The sequence below is a fragment of the Sphaeramia orbicularis genome, chromosome 20 (assembly GCF_902148855.1).
Source record: "Sphaeramia orbicularis chromosome 20, fSphaOr1.1, whole genome shotgun sequence".
Lineage (NCBI taxonomy): Eukaryota > Metazoa > Chordata > Actinopteri > Kurtiformes > Apogonidae > Sphaeramia > Sphaeramia orbicularis.
Window position 1 is genome coordinate 29,246,259 of NC_043976.1, and position 22,529 is coordinate 29,268,787.

The 22,529-nt window shown below is 35.6% G+C and overlaps 1 protein-coding gene across 1 annotated transcript in view; it reads left to right on the forward strand.

Annotated features, from left to right (window-relative positions):
- LOC115411401 (cadherin-10-like) overlaps window positions 1–22,529 on the forward strand; it is a 64,505-nt gene that overhangs the window by 9,077 nt on the left and 32,899 nt on the right. The window contains exons 2-3 of the mRNA XM_030123514.1: window positions 1,036–1,384; window positions 19,700–19,994. Coding sequence (XP_029979374.1) covers window positions 1,169–1,384; window positions 19,700–19,994 — 511 coding nt within the window. The 5' untranslated portion in view covers window positions 1,036–1,168. The remainder of the gene's footprint in view (window positions 1–1,035; window positions 1,385–19,699; window positions 19,995–22,529) is intronic.

The following is a 22,529-nucleotide window of genomic DNA, read 5'->3' on the forward strand; positions in this document are numbered from 1 at the left end:
GTATCTTGTCGATCTGTCGGAGTGGGAGGGGTATGGATAGCAGTTATATACGTGTACGAAAGTGAAACTTAACATGCTTTCAACAGTCGACTCCTGACTTCCACGCCTCTATTACACGAAATTTCCACAACTTCTAACCTGTATCCACTGGACCCCCTCCGCTGCTCTATGGTATGGGCCCCCCACAAATGCTGGGCCCCATGAATTTGTCACATTTACCCCCCGTTTACATCACCCCAGCTTCTCCGTTTCAAGAATCAAACAGCACTTCCCCTGTGACTCATCGAGAATCGGGACACCCCTACCTCTTCACGTGAAAAAAATGGAGGGGTAAGGGGTGAATTGGGATTGGGCCCTTATGATTCTGCAAGTAATTTTTTTACCTCCGCCAAGGAGGTTATGATTTTGCCGGCGTTGGTTTGTCTGTCTGTCTGTCCGTGTGCAAGATAACTCAAAAAGTTATGGACGGATTTGGATGAAAATTTCAGGAAATGTTTATGCTAGCACAAGGAACGAATGATTAAATTTTGGCGGTGATCCGGCAGGGGGCGGGGGCACTGATCTGCCTTGGCGGAAGTCTGGTTTTTTGTTTTTTTTTTTACCCCTTGTGTGTTCTTTTGATGTATATCTAGTACCTTGTTCATTTTGCTGTTGCATGTCTTGAACAGCACTCTCCACACTGAGCCTATTCTTGGTTGATGATTGCATTTCATATATAGCTCATAGCGTTCTGATCTTGATCAAATCCTACCCCTGAATTGATACTTTTAAGCCCTCTTTCACTTGCACAAAACACATTAGGGGGAAAAAAAAAAAAAAAATCCCTATTTGCTGATTGCATAATAAGCCGTCTCCGAAGTAAGGCGCCATTTGACAGAACAAAAAAAGCACAAATGTGTTGCCCTTAATGGTCTTTTGTCGTCTACATACTGTTTCAATGATTCTTCTACCCTGCCACAATTTAAAGGCTATAGTGAAAGGGACATGTAAGTGCTGTGATAAGTGGTTCTTGACTCAAGTTTCCTCTTTTCACAGGGATCTGAAGGGCATCAAAGAAAGGAATACAATGTCTGTTCTGATGACACTGCCTTCCAGTGTTCATCCAATCACAAGCTCATTACCATAATTCAGAAGTCATCCAGGACATTTCCCAAGTCGACTGGATACCATGATAACCAACCGGGTTCTACTCCTCTTAATGCTCCCTGTGCTGTGGCCCAGTACCAGTACCGCCCTGCCTTTCACACCTGGGAATATTGGGAATCTGTTTGGGATGCCAGAAAGTGACGGGAAGATTCTTCAGCGATCCAAGCGGGGATGGATGTGGAATCAATTCTTTCTGCTCGAGGAATACGGAGGAAATGACCATCAATACGTCGGCAAGGTAAAATGTCTGATGAACACATTGTCTGCCGGCTAATTATAGAGCAGTTTAAAGCTTGTTCGAGTGGTGTTTGATGTAAGTGGCTGAAGAAAAATGGGCTGCCAGAACCCGGGCTGTTACAGGCAAAGCTAAGTGAAGCCATCAGATAAAAGTAAGAGCACATAAACGGCTTTTTTTTTTTTTTTGCCTACAGTCTTCTTCTTTTGAACTGTCCTTTTTTTGTGACTTTCTTGTTTCTTTTAGTTCATTGGAATATATTTTTAAGTTGTAATGGTGTTATTTTTGGGCAGTTTTTTGACATGATGGCCTGCCGTGGAAGTCTGTTTAGCCGACGATTACTTGTGATGGACAATTTAAATGTTCTTTTCAGTTTATTTAACACTGCAACTGCAACACTAGCAATACACAAACATTGAAGAAGTGGAGGCATTTATTACACAGGGTCCAACAGGTTTCTAGAAGTTAAAATTAAGACTTTTTAAGACATTTTTTAAGACTACAAAGACAGATTTTAATACCTCATTTCACAGCATATTTCACGGCCATACTGGCAAAAATTTGTGACTCCTAGAATATAGGAAAAAGTATTTATTTACATCAGCAGAGATCGCAAAATTAGCAATATTTGGTTTTTAATTTTGTTATAAATTGTTGAGTTGGAAGAGGAACGACACATTTAAAGACAATGCAGTGAACAAGTTTGCTGCAACATAACTTAAGACCTACCATATCAAATTTAAGACCTTTTTAAGGTATTAAAAGCAGATTTGTAAATTCAAGACTTTCAATACTTTTGAAGACCCAGAAGGAACCCTGATCAGAGCATAAATGTAACTTAGATTTCTGAATTTTTTGGTGCAGATTGGATAAAACATAAAGAAATAATATGACAATGACAAGTGCCAATATTGTCATATATCCTCCTGAGACCTAGAAAGTAAAAGTTACATTAAATATGGTTGTAAATGCCATCATGCAGGGTTTTTTTTGTTACATTTTTTAATGAAATGTCCTTTGTAGTAGGCAGTGTTTTTTTTTGTTTGTTTGGTTTTTTTTTTTTAGATACATTTTTTTTATTTTTACATGGTAAATCCTTTGTAGTAGGTAGTGTTTTTTTGTTTTTGTCTTTTTTTTTCCAGATGCATTTTTTATTTTTACATGGTATATCCTTTGTAGTAGGCAGTGTTTTTTTTTGTTTTGTTTTGTTTTGGTTTTTTTTTTTTCAGATACATTTTTTATTTTTACATGGTAAATCCTTTGTAGTAGGTAGTATTTTTTTTTTTTTTTTTCCAGATACATTTTTTTATTTTTACATTTTATGTCCTTTGCAGTAGGCAGTGGGTTTTTTTTGGTTTTTTTTTTTGACGTAAAGCAATTTTTCTTGTCCCCTACAAAGACAAAAATGCAAAAAAGTGTCTCAGTATGTTATCAAATTAAACATTTGATGGTTTTTGGTGAAAGGTGGGTAAAACATAAAGAAATAATTGGACAGTGACAGGTGCCAATATTACCATATACCCTGCTGAGACCCAGAAAGTAAAAGTTTTGGCTTTTTTTTTTTTTTTTTTTACATTAAATATGATTGGAAATGACATGATGCAGCTTTTTTTTCTAGTTACATTTTTCTTTGTTTTTTTATGGAATGTCCTTTGTAGTAGGCAGTGCTTTTGTGTTTATTTATTTTTTGTAAAGTTGTTTTTCTTGTCCCCTACAGAGGAAAAAAATGCAAAAATGTGTCTCAGGAGGTTATTATCAAATTAAACATTTGACGGTGTAAATTATAACAGAAAAAGTGACAAGATTGTATCGGTAAAGGAGCACTGGTCAAACAAAAAACTGTAGAAAATTATGTGGAAATAGTCATGGAATACATCATTTGTGCTAGTTGCATTCAGCCAGGGAATCTATTGCAACCATAATGCAAAATGATCATGATTAGATTATGTAACAACAGTGACATAATCCACCGTTGCACTCAGGAATTATCTACACCATGTAGTAACTTTAAATTGCACGATTAAATCAGACAAAGATCATCACGACTGGTCAGCTCAATCAAAAACACCTCAGATCAATGATTAATGAGTTCCATCCAGTTGAAAAACACTAATAAAACCTCCAAATACACTGAAAAATGTAATCATAAACCTCCTAGTAGGTTCAGGGTATTCATAAATATGGAAAAATTATAATGTAAAAGTAAAACAAGCAGACACTGACACCTACTGCCAGTTAGAGCCATAAAATTACCAGCACACTTCAGACTAGTGATATTACTGTAGCAAAAAATAAATCTATAGCTTCATATTTGTTTCTCCATTAACTTTACAGGTGAAGAACATGTTTTTAAAAAAGCAGAGCTAATGCAGATGCCACTTCTCTGCATAAGTAAACTGTTTTGTTGTTTAATACACGTGGTGGTTTGATTTTCATACTATTATAGTTTGCAAAACATTTCATTTAGCCCACAGCAGTGTTTTGACTCTCTCCCTTATATAATCATATGGAAATTCTCGCCAATGCATTTTATTCGTAAAGCAAGACAAACACAACAATTCAGCTTCAACAGCCAAGACATCAAATACATTTAAATATATGCACATGATCAAGAAAGAGAAATAAAGAACTATGAGGAAATGAAATAAGAAACAAAACAGAAGTCCTGTTTAGGCAGTGGTGTAGTGGGCCCTGGAGAAGTGGGTATACTCTCAGTTTTTGCCTTTATTTAAAAAAAAAAAAAGTAGTCCAGAAAAACGCCCTGTTTTAGAAAGAATGACATGGAAGGCTACTCTATTTAGTTTACCCAAAAATCCATCAGTAGTATTTGCTCACTATTATAAAATTATCATAGTTTGTAGGTTTTACTGGTCACACAAGCAGCTGCATGAATGTAAATGAGGAAAACATAGGATAACGTTAGCCTTTCATAACGTTAGCCTACTCATACAGTTTAACTATTGGCGACAAAGTCTCTTTTCCTCTAAATGTGCAGTCATATGACCAGTAGTTTAAAACAGTGACTCATTCTTAAACCCTTAAAACTTACCGCAGAACTATGTATTCCATGAAAGTAGGTTCTCTCAATACATGCCACTCACTTGAAAGACGTTTATTCTGCCTTTCTTTTTCACATTTCCAATAATCGCGCATCTTTCAACGAGATGTGCAGTGACCTGTCAATCAACTGCTAGTTAGCAAAATTTTCCCTGGAATGACCCGCCCTACTCTGCCTCTGATTGGCTCATCAGTCTTCATACCTAAAGTTAACCAATTTAATCAGTGGAGGCAGCGAGTACTAGCCAATTAGAGGCAGAGTCGGGTGGGTCATGGCGTCACCAACCATGGGGAAAAAATGGGCAATTTGGCTCAGATACTACTGAATGGTGCACATCAGGGGGATTTAGAAGTGGGTATAGGCAGTGCTGACTGAAAAATAAGTAGGTATACGCCGTACACCCTGGACTACACCACTAGGGGTGGGAATCTTTTATGATCTAATGATTCAGTTCAATTCTGGTAAATAGACTGAACTTATCTATACCTTCATGGTGCCCAAAGCGCTTTACAATTCCTCACATTCACTCATTCATACACCAGTAGGCGGCTGCTGCCATGCAAGGCGCTGCCAGGCTCTACTGGGAGCAACTTTAGGGTTCAGGGTCTTGGCCAAAGACACTTCGACACATGGACAGTTGGAGCCAGGATTCGAACCGCCGACCCTTTGGTCAAAAGATGACCCACTCTACCAACTGAGCCACAGCCGCCCAATTCTGATTTTTGGAGCTATGATTCAATTCAAAATCCATTTTCAATTCAAAACGGTTTTATTCATAATGATTTCTGCTTCCATCTGTAAGTGTTCAAAGGATCCTCATGACCTACTCCAGTCTGCTTTGCAAGACAGAATGACAAATGCAAATATTAAAATGTCTTTTTCACATTTATTAATTTTAAACATTTATCCATGCTTGGCAGGGCGTTTGGTGAGGCACAGCAGTGTGCGTTGGTTTGCCGCTGGTGTCCTTAAGCTCTGGGTGATACCTACTGACAGACTGATTTCATGAAATCGCATTGTATGTGACGCCAGTTGATTGCGTTTGGCGTGCTATACGTACGCATTTTCATCCTTTCACATGTTATTTAATGCCATTTGATGGCATGTCAATGCGCTAGCAGCTAATCGTGCTAACCACTAATCGCACTAGCCGCTAATCTCTAACAGCTAACCCCATAGCTAACCCTGCCTCCTCCATTAGTTTCCTTTGTTTTGGTGCTTACCGCACATGCGTATGTTCCAGAACCGGCTGCATGATGATGTCAGGACGTCCTGCGTACAAAACTGAGGCAGACTGCCGGTGGATTTGTTTTATTTTTTAAAATTGATTTAGGAACCCTTTAAATTGATTCTGAATCGTAGTAAATGAGAATCGGGATTTTCATATGAATCCATTTTTTGGCACACCCCTATACACCACTGGGTTTAGAGAGGGGAAAACCAGCTGTGAGTTGTGGTTTGGGCAAGTGCACGGCCTATATTGACACGTCCTTGACATCGAACATATGTATGTAGTCCAGATCTACTATTTATTATCAGGCCTAGTACATGTAGGTCTGACTCAGAGCCGGTTTAAATCCCAAATGTCAGAAAACAAACTTGTAAGTCATACCTCTTGCATGACATGTCTTACAAGAATCACTTAAAAAAAAAACAGAGCTTTTTGGGACAATGCTCCTCCTCCCTCCCTACACAGATCAGAGAGGTTCCTGTCAGCTCACCTGTACTGGCATTGGAAAGACAGGTGTGATGAGGAACGCTACACTTATCAACTCTGGGGAGGGAAATGAGGTGACTGTCGACAGCCAATTTTCTCAGTGGAAGCTGGCTTTCATCACACACCTCATTCTCTGGAGTAAACAAGTGTCTTGTGAAGGTTGAGTAGGGGGATATGACAACTTCTTTTGCAGAAAGCATCATCCGAAGGCAGTTAAAAGAAAGGAGCAGCTGAAAAATAAATGGAATACGGAGAAAAGGAGTGAGGAAGAAAACATATCAATCACAAAGGCCAATGAAAGTCACCTTGTTGTGTTATGTAGTGAAACAGCAAAGCAAATGCTAACTATAAATGGGGCCATCCATTGATATGTCAGTTTCGGGAGGGATGTGGCTTTCTTCTTGACTCTTTGATGCTTTCTGGCACCCAAATTCTGTGGCATGACAGCAATTACATTCGCCAGTTCTCCACTCTTCCTGTGTCCAATATCATTTACCATTAAACTGTCAGAAAAACATGAGGCTGTAATAAATTATGCGGGGGGGAAAAAATAGGGCAACCAAATACTGCCTTCCTACGTGACACAAGGAGCTGCTGTGTTCGGTATCGCTAATTCCAGACAGCGATAGCAACTTAGATATATGGACAGATATTAATGCACAAAGACCAGTAAATGAGCAACGGGAGATAGAGGGGAAAAAAATAATAAAAAAAAAAAATGTTGTGGAGCAGAATGATGAACGGGGATAGAATCAAAAGCACTTTTATGCCCAGTTCAAAGCCGTGAAAGCCTTGATGGTCTTTCTCATAAAGATCGTTTAATGGCCTTTGCGGTGCATTGTGGGAGACCTTGTTTATTTCACATTCAATCAAAGCTCTCCAATCAGCCAACACATACTCAGTAACTGTCACTTGAGGTTGATTTCTTGATTACGGCAATCATGTGGATGTAAAGAACAGTCACACTCTTGTATACGTGGCTGCGTTCGGAGCTGAAAAGAAAGCAGTGCATTACAGCAGCCCCGGTTTGCACATACGGCTTATCAAGGTGTTGAAAAGACACGGTACTTTGAGGCTTGCATACCGAGCGGTGCTTAGTTATACCTCAAGGATAAGTAACAAAACTAAATACGTCGATAAGACCAAGGTTTGGGAGCTTTCCTCGGATTCACCAGCAATTTTTAACACCTCAAAACAGTATATTTTACTACTGTAACTGTACTATGCAGGGGGATGTTCATGTATCAAGCATAAAATCCTCAAATCTCATTTGAGCTGACTTGCACAGGGCCATTATTGAGTGTGAACACTTAGTGTGTGCAGCTGTGGTGCCCTACTTCTTAAGCAGGGCTGTAAAGTGTGAATACTTGCAACGGTGAGCAATGGCAAGCACAAAATGCAGGATTCTGAAGTGTTCGTCTGTTTGTTTGTTTTTTGTTTTTTTTTTTTTTTAAGACTGAAATCCTATTAAATTTGTTGCGTGCTAATTGCCCTAAATTAGGATATATGAAAACGCGAGCTCACTTTATTTGCTAATATGATACCAATAAGTGTCCTCAACATTTATCGAGGTTTAGCTAAACACTTTTCTGCTTGACTTGTGCAGAGCTTGTAGGAACAAACGATGCAAAACACATTAAAGATATTGTGTTTTTTTTGTTTATTTTTTTACCTAACCTGGGTAACATATGTTATAATACAACAATCCAGGAGTAAAGAATTTTTTTGCCCATGCCTTAAGAGACAGAGAAAAAGAGAGAGAGAGAGACAGAGAGAGAGGGGGAAGAGTAATTATTCTGTATCCGTTCTGCACTCTATTTTGCTATCTCCTCTTTGCAGCACCAAGCAATGCTTACCAGAGACCTGACAAGAATTGCCAATGATTTTGCTGCTTTACTGACAATTCCTCAGTGTTTGTGCAAGGCGATTTAACTCATCAAGGCTCTCTTCTGTGCTTCTGTTGTAAGGCCTTGAAAAGGCTGTGTTTGTGCTGCGAGGCCTTGAAAGGAGAGCCACTAACCCTCTGCAAATATAACACACTAGTAGTGCTAACATTTGATTTTGTTAAGGCTGTGTGAAAACACTTTGCGGCACACTTTGTCAAGAGTATCACTGCTATTTTTTTTTTTTTCTTCTTCCAAGATCTACACGGTTTACTCCAGTGGTTCCAAATCTTTTTTGGCTCCTGACCCCATTTTAACATCACAAATTTCTACGCGACCCCAGACATTCAAAACTGAGACTTTTTTTTTTTTTTGCTAAAATGAATTTGTTTTTGATCATGTAATAGTTTGCTGTACTATGTTGCAAATAAACGTTCATTTTAGATGACATTTAGTCAAAATCAGGAGTGTCAAACATGTGGCCCGCGGGCCAAATCCGGACCGCCAAAAGGTCCAATCCGGCCCGCAGGATGAACTTGGATGATGTAAAAATGACACCGAAGATATACTCAACCAAGAGTGTTGAACTAGTTTTAGTTCAGGTTCCACATACAGACTATTGTGATCTCAAGTAAAATAATAACATAATCTATAAATAATGACTCCAAATTTTCTTCTTGGTTTAATGTGGAAAAAATATCATGTTATGCCGATGAATAATGACAGCTTCAAAATTTTCTCCTTGTTATAGTGCAAAAACTAACATTAAATTATGAAAATATTTACATGAACAAATTATCCTTTAACAATAAAATGAGAATAACCTGAAATGTCTCAAGAAAATTGAGTGCAATTTTAACAATATTCTGCTTGTTACTAAATGTTTTGTGCCTTTATAGAACTGATCTGTAATGCACATGTATAAGTTGAGGCATAATATTGTTAAAATTGCGCTTAATTTTCGTAAGAAATTTCAGTTTTTTCAGATAATTCTCATCTTTTTTGTTTGGATAGTTTGTAAATGTAAATATTTTCATAATCTAATGTTTTTGATTTTTTTTTTTTGGTTTGTTTGTTTCTTTTGCACTAAAACAAAGAGAAAAAATAAGAGTTGTCATCATTTATAAGTTATTATGCTATTATTTTTTTGGTCCGGCCCACTTGAGGTTAAATTGGGCTGAATGCGGCCCCTGAACTACAATGAGTTTGACACCCCTGGTCTATATAAAGTATATTATTATGGATGGAGGGAGAAAAGCCAGGTGTAGATTACTGCACAAAGTGAGAATTTTATTTTCCTTGGTCAGGATATGTACAGTCAGTCCAGCTTGGATTTCCAAGGCTGACAATTAATACTGAACAAACAAGAACTCAAACTATGAATTATGAAAGAGCTGCAGCATCTGAAACTGACCACAATGAACATTTGAAAGATAAACAGAACCAAAGTGCTTCAGTTTCACACTAACAGTTTGTCATGTTTTTTATGCATTGGGATTGTCTCTGTCAACTCACCATATAGTTTTTAGTAGTAAGTTGTTTTTCTTTATTTATGAATTACTAGAAATTTCAGGCGACCTCATTTGAATTCCAGGCAACCCCACGTGGGGTCCCAACCCCAAGGTTGAAAAACACTGGTTTACCCCGTATGTTAGAGCACAGGTGTCAAACATGCGGCCCGGGGGTCAAATCCGGCCCACCAAAGGTTCCAGTCCAGCCCTTGGGATGAATTTGTGAAATGCAAAATTTACACTAAGATATTAACAATCCTTTTAGTTCAGGTTCCACATTCAGACCAATTCAATCTCAAGTGGGTCAAACCAGTAAAATTCTATCATAATAATCTATAAATACCCACAACTCCAAATTTTTCTCTTTGTAAATGTAAATGTTTTCATGTATTTACACTAAAACAAAGTATAATTTCACAAAAATATCTGAATAACCTGAACAAATATGAACAACCTAAAATGTTTTAAGAGAAGTAAGTGCAATTTTAACAATATTCTGCCTGATAGTAAATATTTTGTGTTTGTAGATCCACTGTGATCTGTACATTATAATGTACATGTATAAATGATAAACTGAGGCAGAATACTGTTAAAATTACACATTTTTTTCAGTTTGTTCATATTATTCACATTGTTAGAAAGGATAGTTTGTAGTTGCAAACATTTTCATAACGTAATTTTACTTTTTTCACTCTAAAACACAGAGAAAAGTTTGGCGTTGACATTATTTATATATTATTATGTTATTATTTTACCGGTTTGGCCCACTACAGATCAAATTTAGCTGAATGTGGCCCCTGGACTAAAATGAGTTTGACACCCCTGTGTTAGAGGCTGAATTTAGTGCGGTGCACGTGCAAACGCTAATATATTTTTTAAAGATGATTTCACCTTGGATTTCAAGTGAGTGTGTTAAATATTAACTGTATATACAATTTCTATGGGGCTTCCCTGCAGAAATGAATCATACTATATTACTACTGCACCTGGCCCATTTACTGTAGCTGCACAGGAATAATTTTACTTTTAAAGTGCATGTTACCCTATAATAACTCAGTAAAACATGCTTACTTCTGCAAAACTGGCTACTTATTTGCACTACGACTGAGTAAGAAATTTATGTGACTATAGGGAGAAGATCTGTTTACCCACATGATTAGGAGACTCACGTTATGTAGACATACTGGTAATTAGCGAAAGTGCATAAGGTAAGGTCTTGCTCCATCCTACACCAAGGGAAATATGTAAATACATACTGCTAAGGTTCTGCTAAGACTGTAAAAGTCCCATTATCCCATAGACAGCTTGGCTGCATAGGGTACCGACTCCTTTGATGGCTCATCATTTGTTGTTTTTCCCTCTCAGGTTTCTTTTTTTTTTCCACAGGATTAACAACCAAGACAGGGAAATATGGTAATAATCGGATAAAAAACTCCTAAGGAAAATAATCAAAAGATTAAAAAAATAAAAAATAAGTGCAATTCCTGTGCTGTGACATGGTCTGAAATTGTATTGGCCTAATTATCATACTGTAAACATAGATGTGTGTTTGAACAGCCACAGTTTTGAAGATAAGTAAGGGAATATGTTCTTTTCATGTCGCATGGGTTCAGTGTTGCTTTAGTGAGCGGGTTCTTATATCTCCTAAAACCAATATACTGCTTCACAGACAATGAATTTCAAAGTAGAGAAGAGGTTACCGTGGCACTATACAGGACTTTTTTTTTTTTTTTTTTTTTTCTGCACACCGCTGATATAAAGGCCCATTTGAATGCAAAAATTCAAAGAAACACTCCCCCTCTTTCCAATACTACTCTGCCATTCACAGCCAATTGCAGCAGCAGCCTTTTACATCCTTAACATGTCATATACCTTTGCTTTATTTCACCTCCAGTTCATATTCACAACGAACACAACGAATCCAACGTCCCAGAACACAAATAAATGTGAAAATCCAAACCCAGTCATACTCCTCCTTAATAGACTTTGGATAATGGAGTTCATCCGCATGAATATATGCCAAATATTGTGCACATTGTTCATTTGAACTTGACAGCATCTTGTTTTCACATGCGTCCCCATTTTTAATTCAGCCTGAGAAGAGCTAGCACTCTGGCAGTACATTTCTGATTTTCATCCAAAGTTTTACTGTTGACATCACTCTTCCAACTGCGGGAAAAAATAATTAGTTTCCTCACAGCACGCAGACATTAATATTAATAAGTTACTGACGTACATTCTGTGTCCCTAACTACTTGTCATTTAAAATGTGAAGCCGTGAGATAGTGCTCTAAATATATCTGCTGACAGATCCAGTACAGTAATGAGCTTGAATCAAGTGTCTATCACAGTATGCTGCCATTACTCCTCCGTGACACTTTAGAGCTGCTACGAGGTGATGGATAGGTCAGAGGTGACTAATTTTAGCAATTGTTGCTGTAGGTCACATTTCATCATTTTTTAAAGGCACAATCAGGAAGACAAATGGAAGACTAATTTGATCTGAACTAATGGAGGATATGTCATACGTGACACGGCACACAGATACAAGTTGGTTTCCGAGCTTCTTATTCTGGTTTTCGCTGCAGCGTCACATCATTTTTAACATATGGGGGCTTCTATGAAAATGGGTTCATGTTGGTACCTTTTTAGATCCAATAATAAAAGAGCAATTTAGACATATTTCCCACCAGGATTTACCTAATTTTGGTCTGAGACATCCCAAAATTAATGAATTATTATCAAAATATTGCCCCCCCCCCCAGCCATATTAATTTAAAATTAATTTGTAATAATTTATAAGTACACACTATGAAGCATTAGTTAAGCATTAACAAATACTGAATTCATCATTTATAAAGCATATTTCTGACATGAATACTCAATAATATATGGTTTATAAGCACAGTTATAAATGTTTTACTCATCATTAATAAGAACATTAGTTAAGCATTAACAAATACTGTGTTCATCATTTATAAAGCATATTTCTGACACAAAAAATAATTAATATATCGTTTATAAACAGTTATAAATGTTTTATTCATCATTAATAAGAACATTAGTTAAGTATTAACAAATACTGTATTCATCATTTATAAAGCATATTTCTGACATGAATACACATTAATATATGGTTTACAAGCACAGTTATAAATGTTTTACTCATCATTAATAAGAAGATTAGTTATGGATTAATAAATACTGTATTCATCATTTATAAAGCACATTTCTGACATTAATACATGTTAATATATGGTTTCTAAGCACAGTTATAAATGTTTTACTCATCATTAATAAGCACATTAGTTATGGATTAACAAATACTGTATTCATCATTTATAAAGCCTATTTCTGACATGAATACTCATTAATATATGGTTTATAAACACAGTTATAACTGTTTTACTCATCATTAATAAGTACATTAGTTATGGATTAACAAATACTGTATTCATTATTTATAAAGCATATTTCGGATATGAATACACGTTAATATATGGTTTATAAGCACAGTTATAAATGTTTTACTCATAATTAATAAGAACATTTGTTAAGCATTAACAAATACTGAATTCATCATTTATAAAGCATATTTCTGACATGAATACTCAATAATATATGGTTTATAAACACAGTTATAAATGTTTTACTCATCATTAATCAGAACATTAGTTAAGCATTAACAAATACTGTGTTCATCATTTATAAAGCATATTTCTGACACAAAAAATAATATATTGTTTATAAACACATTTATAAATGTTTTATTCATCACTAATAAGAACGTTAGTTATGGATTAACAAATACTGTATTCATTATTTATAAAGCATATTTCTGACATGAATACACATTAATATATGGTTTATAAACACAGTTATAATGCTTTTACTCATCATTAATAAGCTCATCTACAATGTGCTTAATGATTTTATTTTCATACTTTTATAAATTATGGATTCTGCATTTAAACATTTAGTATTCAGACATGCACTAGTGGTTAGGGAATATGTTAGTGTGTATTTTATATTAAGTCATACATTTATTTTTCAATAGATGCCCTATAAACAGTTATTAATACAGGAATTCATTATTTCAGGTAGTCATAAAGCACTTACTACTCATTAATTAAGTCTATGGTGTGAGCTCATCTAAAGTGTGGACTATCTTTGCCATATAAAGCATTTACAAATGAGATTTAAAGGTTGGCAATGCCTAAAGACTCACAAATGTTTCAGTTATTCTAACAAAGGAAAGATAAAGCACATGGGATTATCAAACAAACTGCATGATTGAATGATGAATGATTATGAATGATGAGTAAAACATTTATAACTGTGCTTATAAACCACATATTAATGAGTATTCGTGTCAGAAATATGTTTTATAAATGATGAATTCAGTATTTGTTAATGCTTAACTAATGCTTCATAGTGTGTACTTATTATGAAGTGTTACCATTAATTCATATAAACTCAAATGGACAGTAACTAATACAAATACATTATTACAAATATGACGTTATTTAACTCATTGTTGTATTGTGACTGCCTCCGCCACTACCGCCACCACAATAATACTAGAAAATTAGGCTACTGGTATTATTATTTTATATTTCTGTGTTATTACAACAGTTATTATTTTTCCCCCTCTCTCTTTCTCGCTTGCATTCACACTCCCCTCTTCCCCTTTTCCCTATCACCCCTAACCAAGTTATATTGTTTAGTTGCTTTTTATATTTATTATCTTTTTCACTGTAATGTGATGTTGTTGTTGTTGTTCTTTGTCATTACTCTGTCGCTACTGTTATTTTTGGTTTGTTTATTTGTTTGATTTTCCCTTTGTTTATGTGTTGTTGTTGTTTTTCTGTCCACAATGTCTTGTTAATTATCACTAATTGAAAAAAAAAAGTCCCAAAAAAGCTGCCTAGGTGTCAGTGCATTTGATCTGGAAAACATGGCTTGAAATGGTCTTATATATACAATACATGAAGACACTGTGTTAAATGTGATGATCCTAGTGTTTTTTCTTCCATTTTTATTTTTTTAAATTTCTTTTTCACATGTTCATGGACACAAATACAACAAACAGTACAGCAAGGCCAGTTGAGGGTTACAGTATTCAACAAAAGATATCCATAAATAATACAATAAAAGGAAAATAAGGGCAGCACATTACCATTTCAGCGCTAATGTCTTTGTTTTAAATCCAATCCATTTGTCCCATTTTCTATCAAACTCGTCTTTTTTTGATCTTACGGTGTAAGTCATTTTTTCCATCACCCATATTTCCTGGACTATATCTAACCATTCTTTGTATCTAAGCAAGCCAGTTTCTTGTTATGAAACAAAAAACTAGTGGTTTTTCTAATCCAGACATGCGGGTTTTTCACGAATCTGTCTCATTCCAGGTTTTGCGTGTAACCCATCATGTCCACTGGTGTTACGTACAGAACCTGCCCATTTAAACACAAATAAAATTGCGAGTGATTTTGCAGCAGCGGTCATTTTTGTGAAACACTCTGCCTTGCGTAATAAATTCAATTTCCAAAAAGTACCTTTGAGAGAATAAACACTAATTTGAAAAAATAGTAGCGTATAACTTTCGTGCCCTTTTTTTTTTTTTACCATGTTACATGCAGATTTTTGGATAAAAATAATATAAAAATGTGTTTTTTTCTGAAAAATTGTTTCTCTTTGATCTCAATGTAGACCCAAAGTCCTTCCAAACTTGCTTCATAACATTAGTCTACATCTTGTTTGAATTTTTAGCCCCTCTCAAAATGACATTTTTATGTCTCAAAAGATTGCTTCTCCCTATAGTATGCTTAATGACGGTTTGATCCACTGTCTACCCACACACATTTGGCTATTGCGTGGAAACTGACCTCCAGTAAGAAGCTATTAGTCAAAGCGTAACTTAAAACAAAGAATGTGTCAGACATTTTTCTTCGCTTCTGTTTCTGAATAGAGTAAAACCACAAACTGAATATAATGAGTAGACACAGGAACAGTAACACGTGTTCTTGTGTTGGGTTTTTGGAGCCAGAAGTGATCGTATTTGGACGTATTAAACAAAAAGACGCTTCGAGTGAGTTGTCATACGAATCTGTCAATCAAACCCTGGCATAGTCAACATGGAAGGCCTTTATTAACCCTTAAAGCTTATTATCAGGGGAAAAATTTTGACAAGGATCACCAGAAGACTTGATAATGACTCAAACATTATCAAAACGTTTTTTTTTTTGTTGTGTTCTGTTTATATATATATATATATATATATATATATATATATATATATATATATATATATATATATATATATGTATATATATATATATATATATATATTTTTTTTTTTTTTTTTTTTTTATTAATCATTTTTATTTTTACATACAAAATCACAACATGAAACTACAAGTCACTAGAAATAAAATTTAAAAAAAGCAATAGGCAAAAACCAAACCAAAAAAAGACAATAGCCACAAAGGGAAAAAAAAAAAAATCCAAAAACTGATAGATGACAATAGACAAAAATCACGAAAAAGAAAAAGAAAAAAAAAAATCCATCAGTGGTATTACTCTATAACATATGCATGCATTTTGGCGCCAAAGTCATTTTTGCTTAAGTAAAACGCAGTTGCATATACGCTCATTCATTAAGTTGTAGTTGATCACGTGTTTCAACAGAGGCAGGAAGTCAATCAACAATTTAAAAAAAAAAAAATCATCAAACTCGCTAAATATTCAATTCAATTTCAAGCATTTTGGTTTGTTACAACTGCCAGATGTGTATTTACACCACACAACACTTAACTTAAAAGCTTCCAAAAAATACTTCATATCTTTACAAGATAGCGGTAACATATACTGATATAATTAAATGAAATATCAACTTACTCTTAGTAATTAGGTTTATGTATATTTTGTTTTCTTTCTGTGTTTAAAATGTCTGTTTGTAATTTGCCCTTAGAGCCCGTATCAGTACTCATCAATTATTCAGTTTACGGATTCCAATAAGAGTCCCATCTATATGCATTGGATAAAACATTACTTTCGGCTTCCCCTTTGCATGTAGCTCTTCAGAAATGTTTATTTATTGCCCTAGATGCACTCGTGAAAGCACCGAGTATGTCTGTAAACCCAGGGAACTCGTGCAGCATGGGCTTATTTTTTTTTTTTATGTAATATTTCTTCAGCGTGTGAATCAGAGTTATTAATGTCCTCTTGAAAGCTAGTGAAGAGCTATTTGCTTTTGCATATTCGTGGGCTTCGTGTAATAACAGTAATATAAGAAGGCCACTCTCTTGAGGAGCGCGGTGATTGGTCAACTCAGACCGGTAACTGCAAGCCAAACTGTCGGCAACTGGCAGAATTTATAGCCATGGGGGTAAGGACATAGACGTTTGGATGCATGATGAGTACACCTTCAAGGACAGTTTATTTTTATGTTATTTTCCAGGAAAATACTAGTGAGGATACCGACAGAAATGGTTTTGTTTGTCATAGCTGCAGTTTTATGCAAGTATTAGTGGTTCTCAAACTTTTTACAGTAGAGCACCCCCTGAAACATATATTTTTAGCTAAGTACCCCCAACTCTCGCTTCAGCAATTTTGATTTATAAAAAATGAGCCAAAATGTCTTCCTTCCTAGAAATAACAAATCTTTATAAGTAAATTTTGCGCAAAATCTAAACTGAAAAGTGTCCTCTTTCATTGGTAAGAAAAATTAATTAAACGGTAATGAATGAATGAATGAACTATTCATCAAAAAAAAAAAAAAAAAAAAAAATTACTTAATTGTAGAGCTACAACTGATTAATCGATTAGGTGTTTGAAGTGAATGCAAAAATTCACAATTAGATTAATTGACTCGAATTGATTGAAGGGAAATATTCTATTGCAGTTTTCCTGAATTGAAGTTTCTTTGTGCGTCACAATAAGTGTCCGTGTGAAACATAACAGTGGAACTAATGTTTAACAGCAGAGAAACGAAGGAAACAAAGCTTTGATTTAGGAGAATTGTGGTTGAATGATTTTTTTGGATCACTTTGAGTTGATTAATCGGTTGCAGCTCTACTTAATTGTAAGTTGTTCTTTTTTTTTACCTGCCAATGGGACTCTATAATCTCTCACATTTACGTGTAAATGTTCATTAACCGTTTCATGCATGAATTATGAGAACCTTAGTCAAGATTTTTTATTTGTATTCCTCTTTAGGCATGAAAAAAACAATGCAATTGAAATTTTTTTATTAACCTGTTTTTCATGGAGCTACAAAAATGTCCACTCATTTGGACACCGTGTGTTTAAGTTTTGAAGCAAAGAAACATGTATTTAAAAGTCATCATCAGTAAGTGATAAACTGTGTGAAAACTATGAAATAAAAACATTTTTCTTGCAGCTAATCTGATGTTTTCTCACATTTTAACATACTCTGATACTAGTTATTACTCACTTCATGGAGATAATATGTAAAAAAAAAAAAAAAAAAAAAACTTTTTGTGTGAGGAAACTGTTATTTACTGTCTAATAACAATTAGTAATAATTGATTTACACTCAAACATGTTACTGGGTCAAAACACAGTAATGTCCCGTCAGAGAGCGAACTTTAATTGATTGCCACTCCAACATTAATTTCAATATAAAGTAGCTCCTTGTTTTGGATAATCCCTTATGGTCCAACTAAAGCAAAAATTAATTTAAAAGTAAAAATGTGGGTCATTTAGCAACACTAATCTGTCAAATTGTCTCTAAAATGTCCCGTCAGAGATATTTCGAATACCGTGTTTTGACCCTACTGCAGATCAGGTTTATCAAGAACAGGAAAGCGTCCACTGTGTTGGTTGATATGCAAATAAAACAACAAAACCCATGAATATAGAAGAGAACAGCTGTAGAATAACTGTCCACTGTAGTGACCACTACGCATGAAAGGGTTAATACAAACTGTCCCATTTTAAAAATAAATTGGGGTTGCCAAATGAACGGGTTAACGCAGATTAATCCATCATCATGATTAATCTGATTAAAAATTTTAATGCAATTAACCCATCTGCATCAGAGAATGACTCTGAACATCCAAGTAGAGTTAGCATCGCACATGTGCAAATACACAGTTGATCCGGTAGTGACAGGCAGTAAAACCAACGCATAAAGATGGAAGACACTAAACAGCATGTCTTCTTGTCACCGAAGCACTTCCAGCTTAAAATACCACATTAACGCAAAGAATACGTTAGTCGGGGATTCTGCTAGCATTTCGGCTAATGTGTCACTCTAAGTGCATATATATTCCCTTCTTTCTTGAGTCTGTTAACTCATGCAAACTGAAACATGATTAATGTCGATGAAAAATTAATGATATTTAATTATGATTAATCAAAATTAATCCACAGCAACCTTGTGATTAATCCGATTAAAAATTTTAATCGTTTGACAGCACGAAAATCAGTCAATCAATCAATCAATCAATTACTCAAACTCATCTTGAGGAATATAAAAGAGAAATGTTCTTAAAATGTTACCAAAGCTTATACAAAATGGCAGACAATAAAAATAATATACAAAAATAAAAAAATATTGAAATGAAATAAGGTCAGGAGTGTGTAATTTATTATATGAATGTATTTATTCTGATTTATATTTCATTCATTCTCATTATTTATTTTGTATTCAGTACATGATGACTGATTTAATGTATTTTTCCCAAAAAATTTCAAGTACCCCCTGGGCTTCTTCCATGTACTCCACTTTGGGAACCCCTGTAGTAGCCTATCTTACAAAACACACTTTAATGTAAAGTTGTTTTTCATGTGAATTTTCCACGACTGACTAAATGTTTTTAAGGATGTATACTGAATCTATGCATGGAAGTATCAACATAAGGCCAATCGAGTCATATCAATATTTTCATATCCAAACTTTCAAATGAAAAAAAATCTCTGAGGGAAACTCCAAATGCCTATAGGAGCTGACGCATTAACCAAGAGCTGCAGCATCAGCCGAGACTCAGGCTTGATAATGCACCTCAGTTCCCAGTTATTCCCTCATCTCTCTCTAAGACCCCATGCAATCACTGTGTTTGTACAAATATGACTCCAGATGCCGTTTCCACGAGTTAACGCCGCTCTCTCTGTAATTTTCAGCTGCACTCCAATATGGACAAAGGTGACGGAAATGTGAAGTACGTCCTGACTGGAGACGGAGCCGGCACCTTGTTCCTGATTGACGAAAAGTCTGGGGATATTCACGCCACCAAGAGACTGGATAGGGAGGAGAAAGCTATGTACACACTCCACGCCAAAGTTCTGGACAGGAACACCAACGCAGAGCTGGAGCCGGACACTGAGTTTAATATAAAGATCCACGACATTAATGATAACGCGCCGAGGTTTGCGAAGGAAGTCTACTTTGCAAGTGTTCCGGAAATGTCAGAAGTTGGTAAGTTTGAGGTCTGGTTTTATTGATTTTTTTTTTTTTTCCCAAAAAATGTTTTTATTTAAATTTTTATAATTTTAACAAACAAACAACCAACAGTGCATACATCAGATCCATGCAACCTGCCGACTACAAACACAAACATCATTATGTTTACAAAAAGAGAAAAAAAAAAAAAAAAAAATTATAGAAAATGTAGAAATCTGAGCATCCACCTTCAGAAACCACAGCGGTAACTTTTTCAAATGTTTGCACTGTCCTCCAGTAAATTTAGATTCTTAACATACACAATGAAAGGATTCCAAACACGTTCAAATGACTCCTGTTTGCCCTTAAGAATGTAGGAAATTTTTTCTAGTGGAAGGGTAGAAAGCATCTGCCGTATCCACTGACTAACAGTTGGGTTTTATTGATTTTTTAAAATTAAATGTAGGGTAGGAGATCCTGGGAAAATTGTTTGAGCAAGCTACATTTTGAAAATACACAATTCAAAAGTCCAAACCCTTTTCTTTAGACTTCCCTCTGAGGCCACGCCTCCAGAGTATCGTAACGCGCAATGCTTGTTCCCAAGGGTTCACGAGTGTTGCGCAGCATGAATTCACTTATTTTGATACGTGTTCTAAGTAATCTCGGGCTAGCTAGAACAGCTGATTGCAGTAAGACTGATGTCAGGCTAGCAGCCTGCTAAAGTTAGCTTTGAATGCTGTAATCTGTGCATTTCATGATTAGGTTTGTCGGCAGAACAGCCCTAATTCATACCTATCTAGCTAACGTTACACTCCCTACTGATTTATGTTAGTGACAAAACAGCTTGTCGGTGAACTTTACCATCCTAAAATAGCTAATAAAGCTAGCCAAGCTCTGGCTCTGGCTTCGTTTCCTGTACAAGTGCTACAAGCCTCTGAGAACGCACGATTCAAGCACGAAGAGGGGGAGGGACAAATGGCAGTTTAGTTTGATATACATATCAGCATTCAATCATTTTGATGGACCGGTTAAAATGATTGGATGGTGTTTTTTCAGTCCTGTCCGTTCCACAGGTGACTAAAAATGTAAATGTTTGTGTTAGAATATTTAATTAATTGGTTGCAATCGGGGTGTGAGGGGAATTTTAAGCAATATAGTAAAAAATGCTCCAGGAAAACATCTCCTACCCTACCTTTAACTTGAATAATTAATTCAACGGTTTTCTAAAAACGAAAGGAAAGAAGCAAAACAGACACAATATTGACCACTGTTTTTCATTCGTCATCTGTGCTGTTGTTCAGTTTAGCTCCTGAGTTGTCTGCTGTGGTTTTCGGTTATTTGTTTGGTCAGGCTCATTGGGCATTCAGAGCATGCAACGCCATTTGCTGTTTTTAATAGGCAGTAGAATTATTGAAAGTTAAGATTGTCACAGTCTTTCCAATTAAGGATTTGCTTCATTGCTCTCCACTTTATCCCATTCAAGTTATATAAATAAACCAATTGGCATGAATATAAACAAAGCTAAGGAAAATAATGCATGCAACTTGAAATCAATCCTCAATTATGCAAGCGCAAATTAATACACGGGAGCAATCACCAGTAAATCAAAACCCAATTGTCTTATATGACACATGACCGAGGCCTGTTTGGAATTTGTAATGCGATGATCTTAAGTTTCGTACTTAGTTTCGGTGGGTCAGGGTCACCGCTGCTCGTCTTCAGGCCGGTAAACTGCCTTATATGTTCAGACTGAACAAACTGGTTAATCAAGTCAGCCAGCCATGAAAAAGTCAGCAGATACCCTTTTATGCTATCGGTGCTGGGACTAAGTGGGACAGATGTTCAAGGGTTCATTAGTATGCACGGAGACAGTCAGACCCAAACAGGACACAGCAGAGGTCTCCTGAATGCCAAGGACAGTATTTGCAATGTGGTGTTATTGAAATGCTTGGTGGATTATGCAGGACTCCATATACTACAGGCTTTCATGACAGGAAGGGCTTGTTAAAAGCCTCAAAAATATGAATTCTACTTTTTTTTCCCAGTACAGTTAAAACTCAGTAACCTTTTATTTGATTGCAGATTGGCGTCATTGTTTCACCGTGCTGCAAAAATGTCCCTTGCGGATGGATTTTTCCCTATGGTCATGATGCTATGTTTTCTAAGTGACTCTAGAAACAGAAGATGAGACTATGTTATTTATTGCCAAATGTAACTTTAATATGTGGTTGCAGCGCCAAACCCCAGCGGAAAGAAAAAAGGCAGCAGCTGTTGCCATTAAAGGTCAACGCAACATACATTTAAGTGAGGTGTCCATCAGCAACAGCTCATATCTGGACTACATTATCTTGTCTTGCAACACCTCAGAGACTGCAGACTGATTTAACAGCAAATGTTTAGAGCACAAAAATGTAAAAGTACACTGTGGTAAATGAACTAATTACAACTGACTTAATTAGAATGTGAATTGAGAGCTAAAGTCGAAGTGATAAATGCCTAAACAAATACATTTGGATCACTGAACATCATTAAATAAGCAATAAATCCAGAACTGAACATCAATCTTAACTG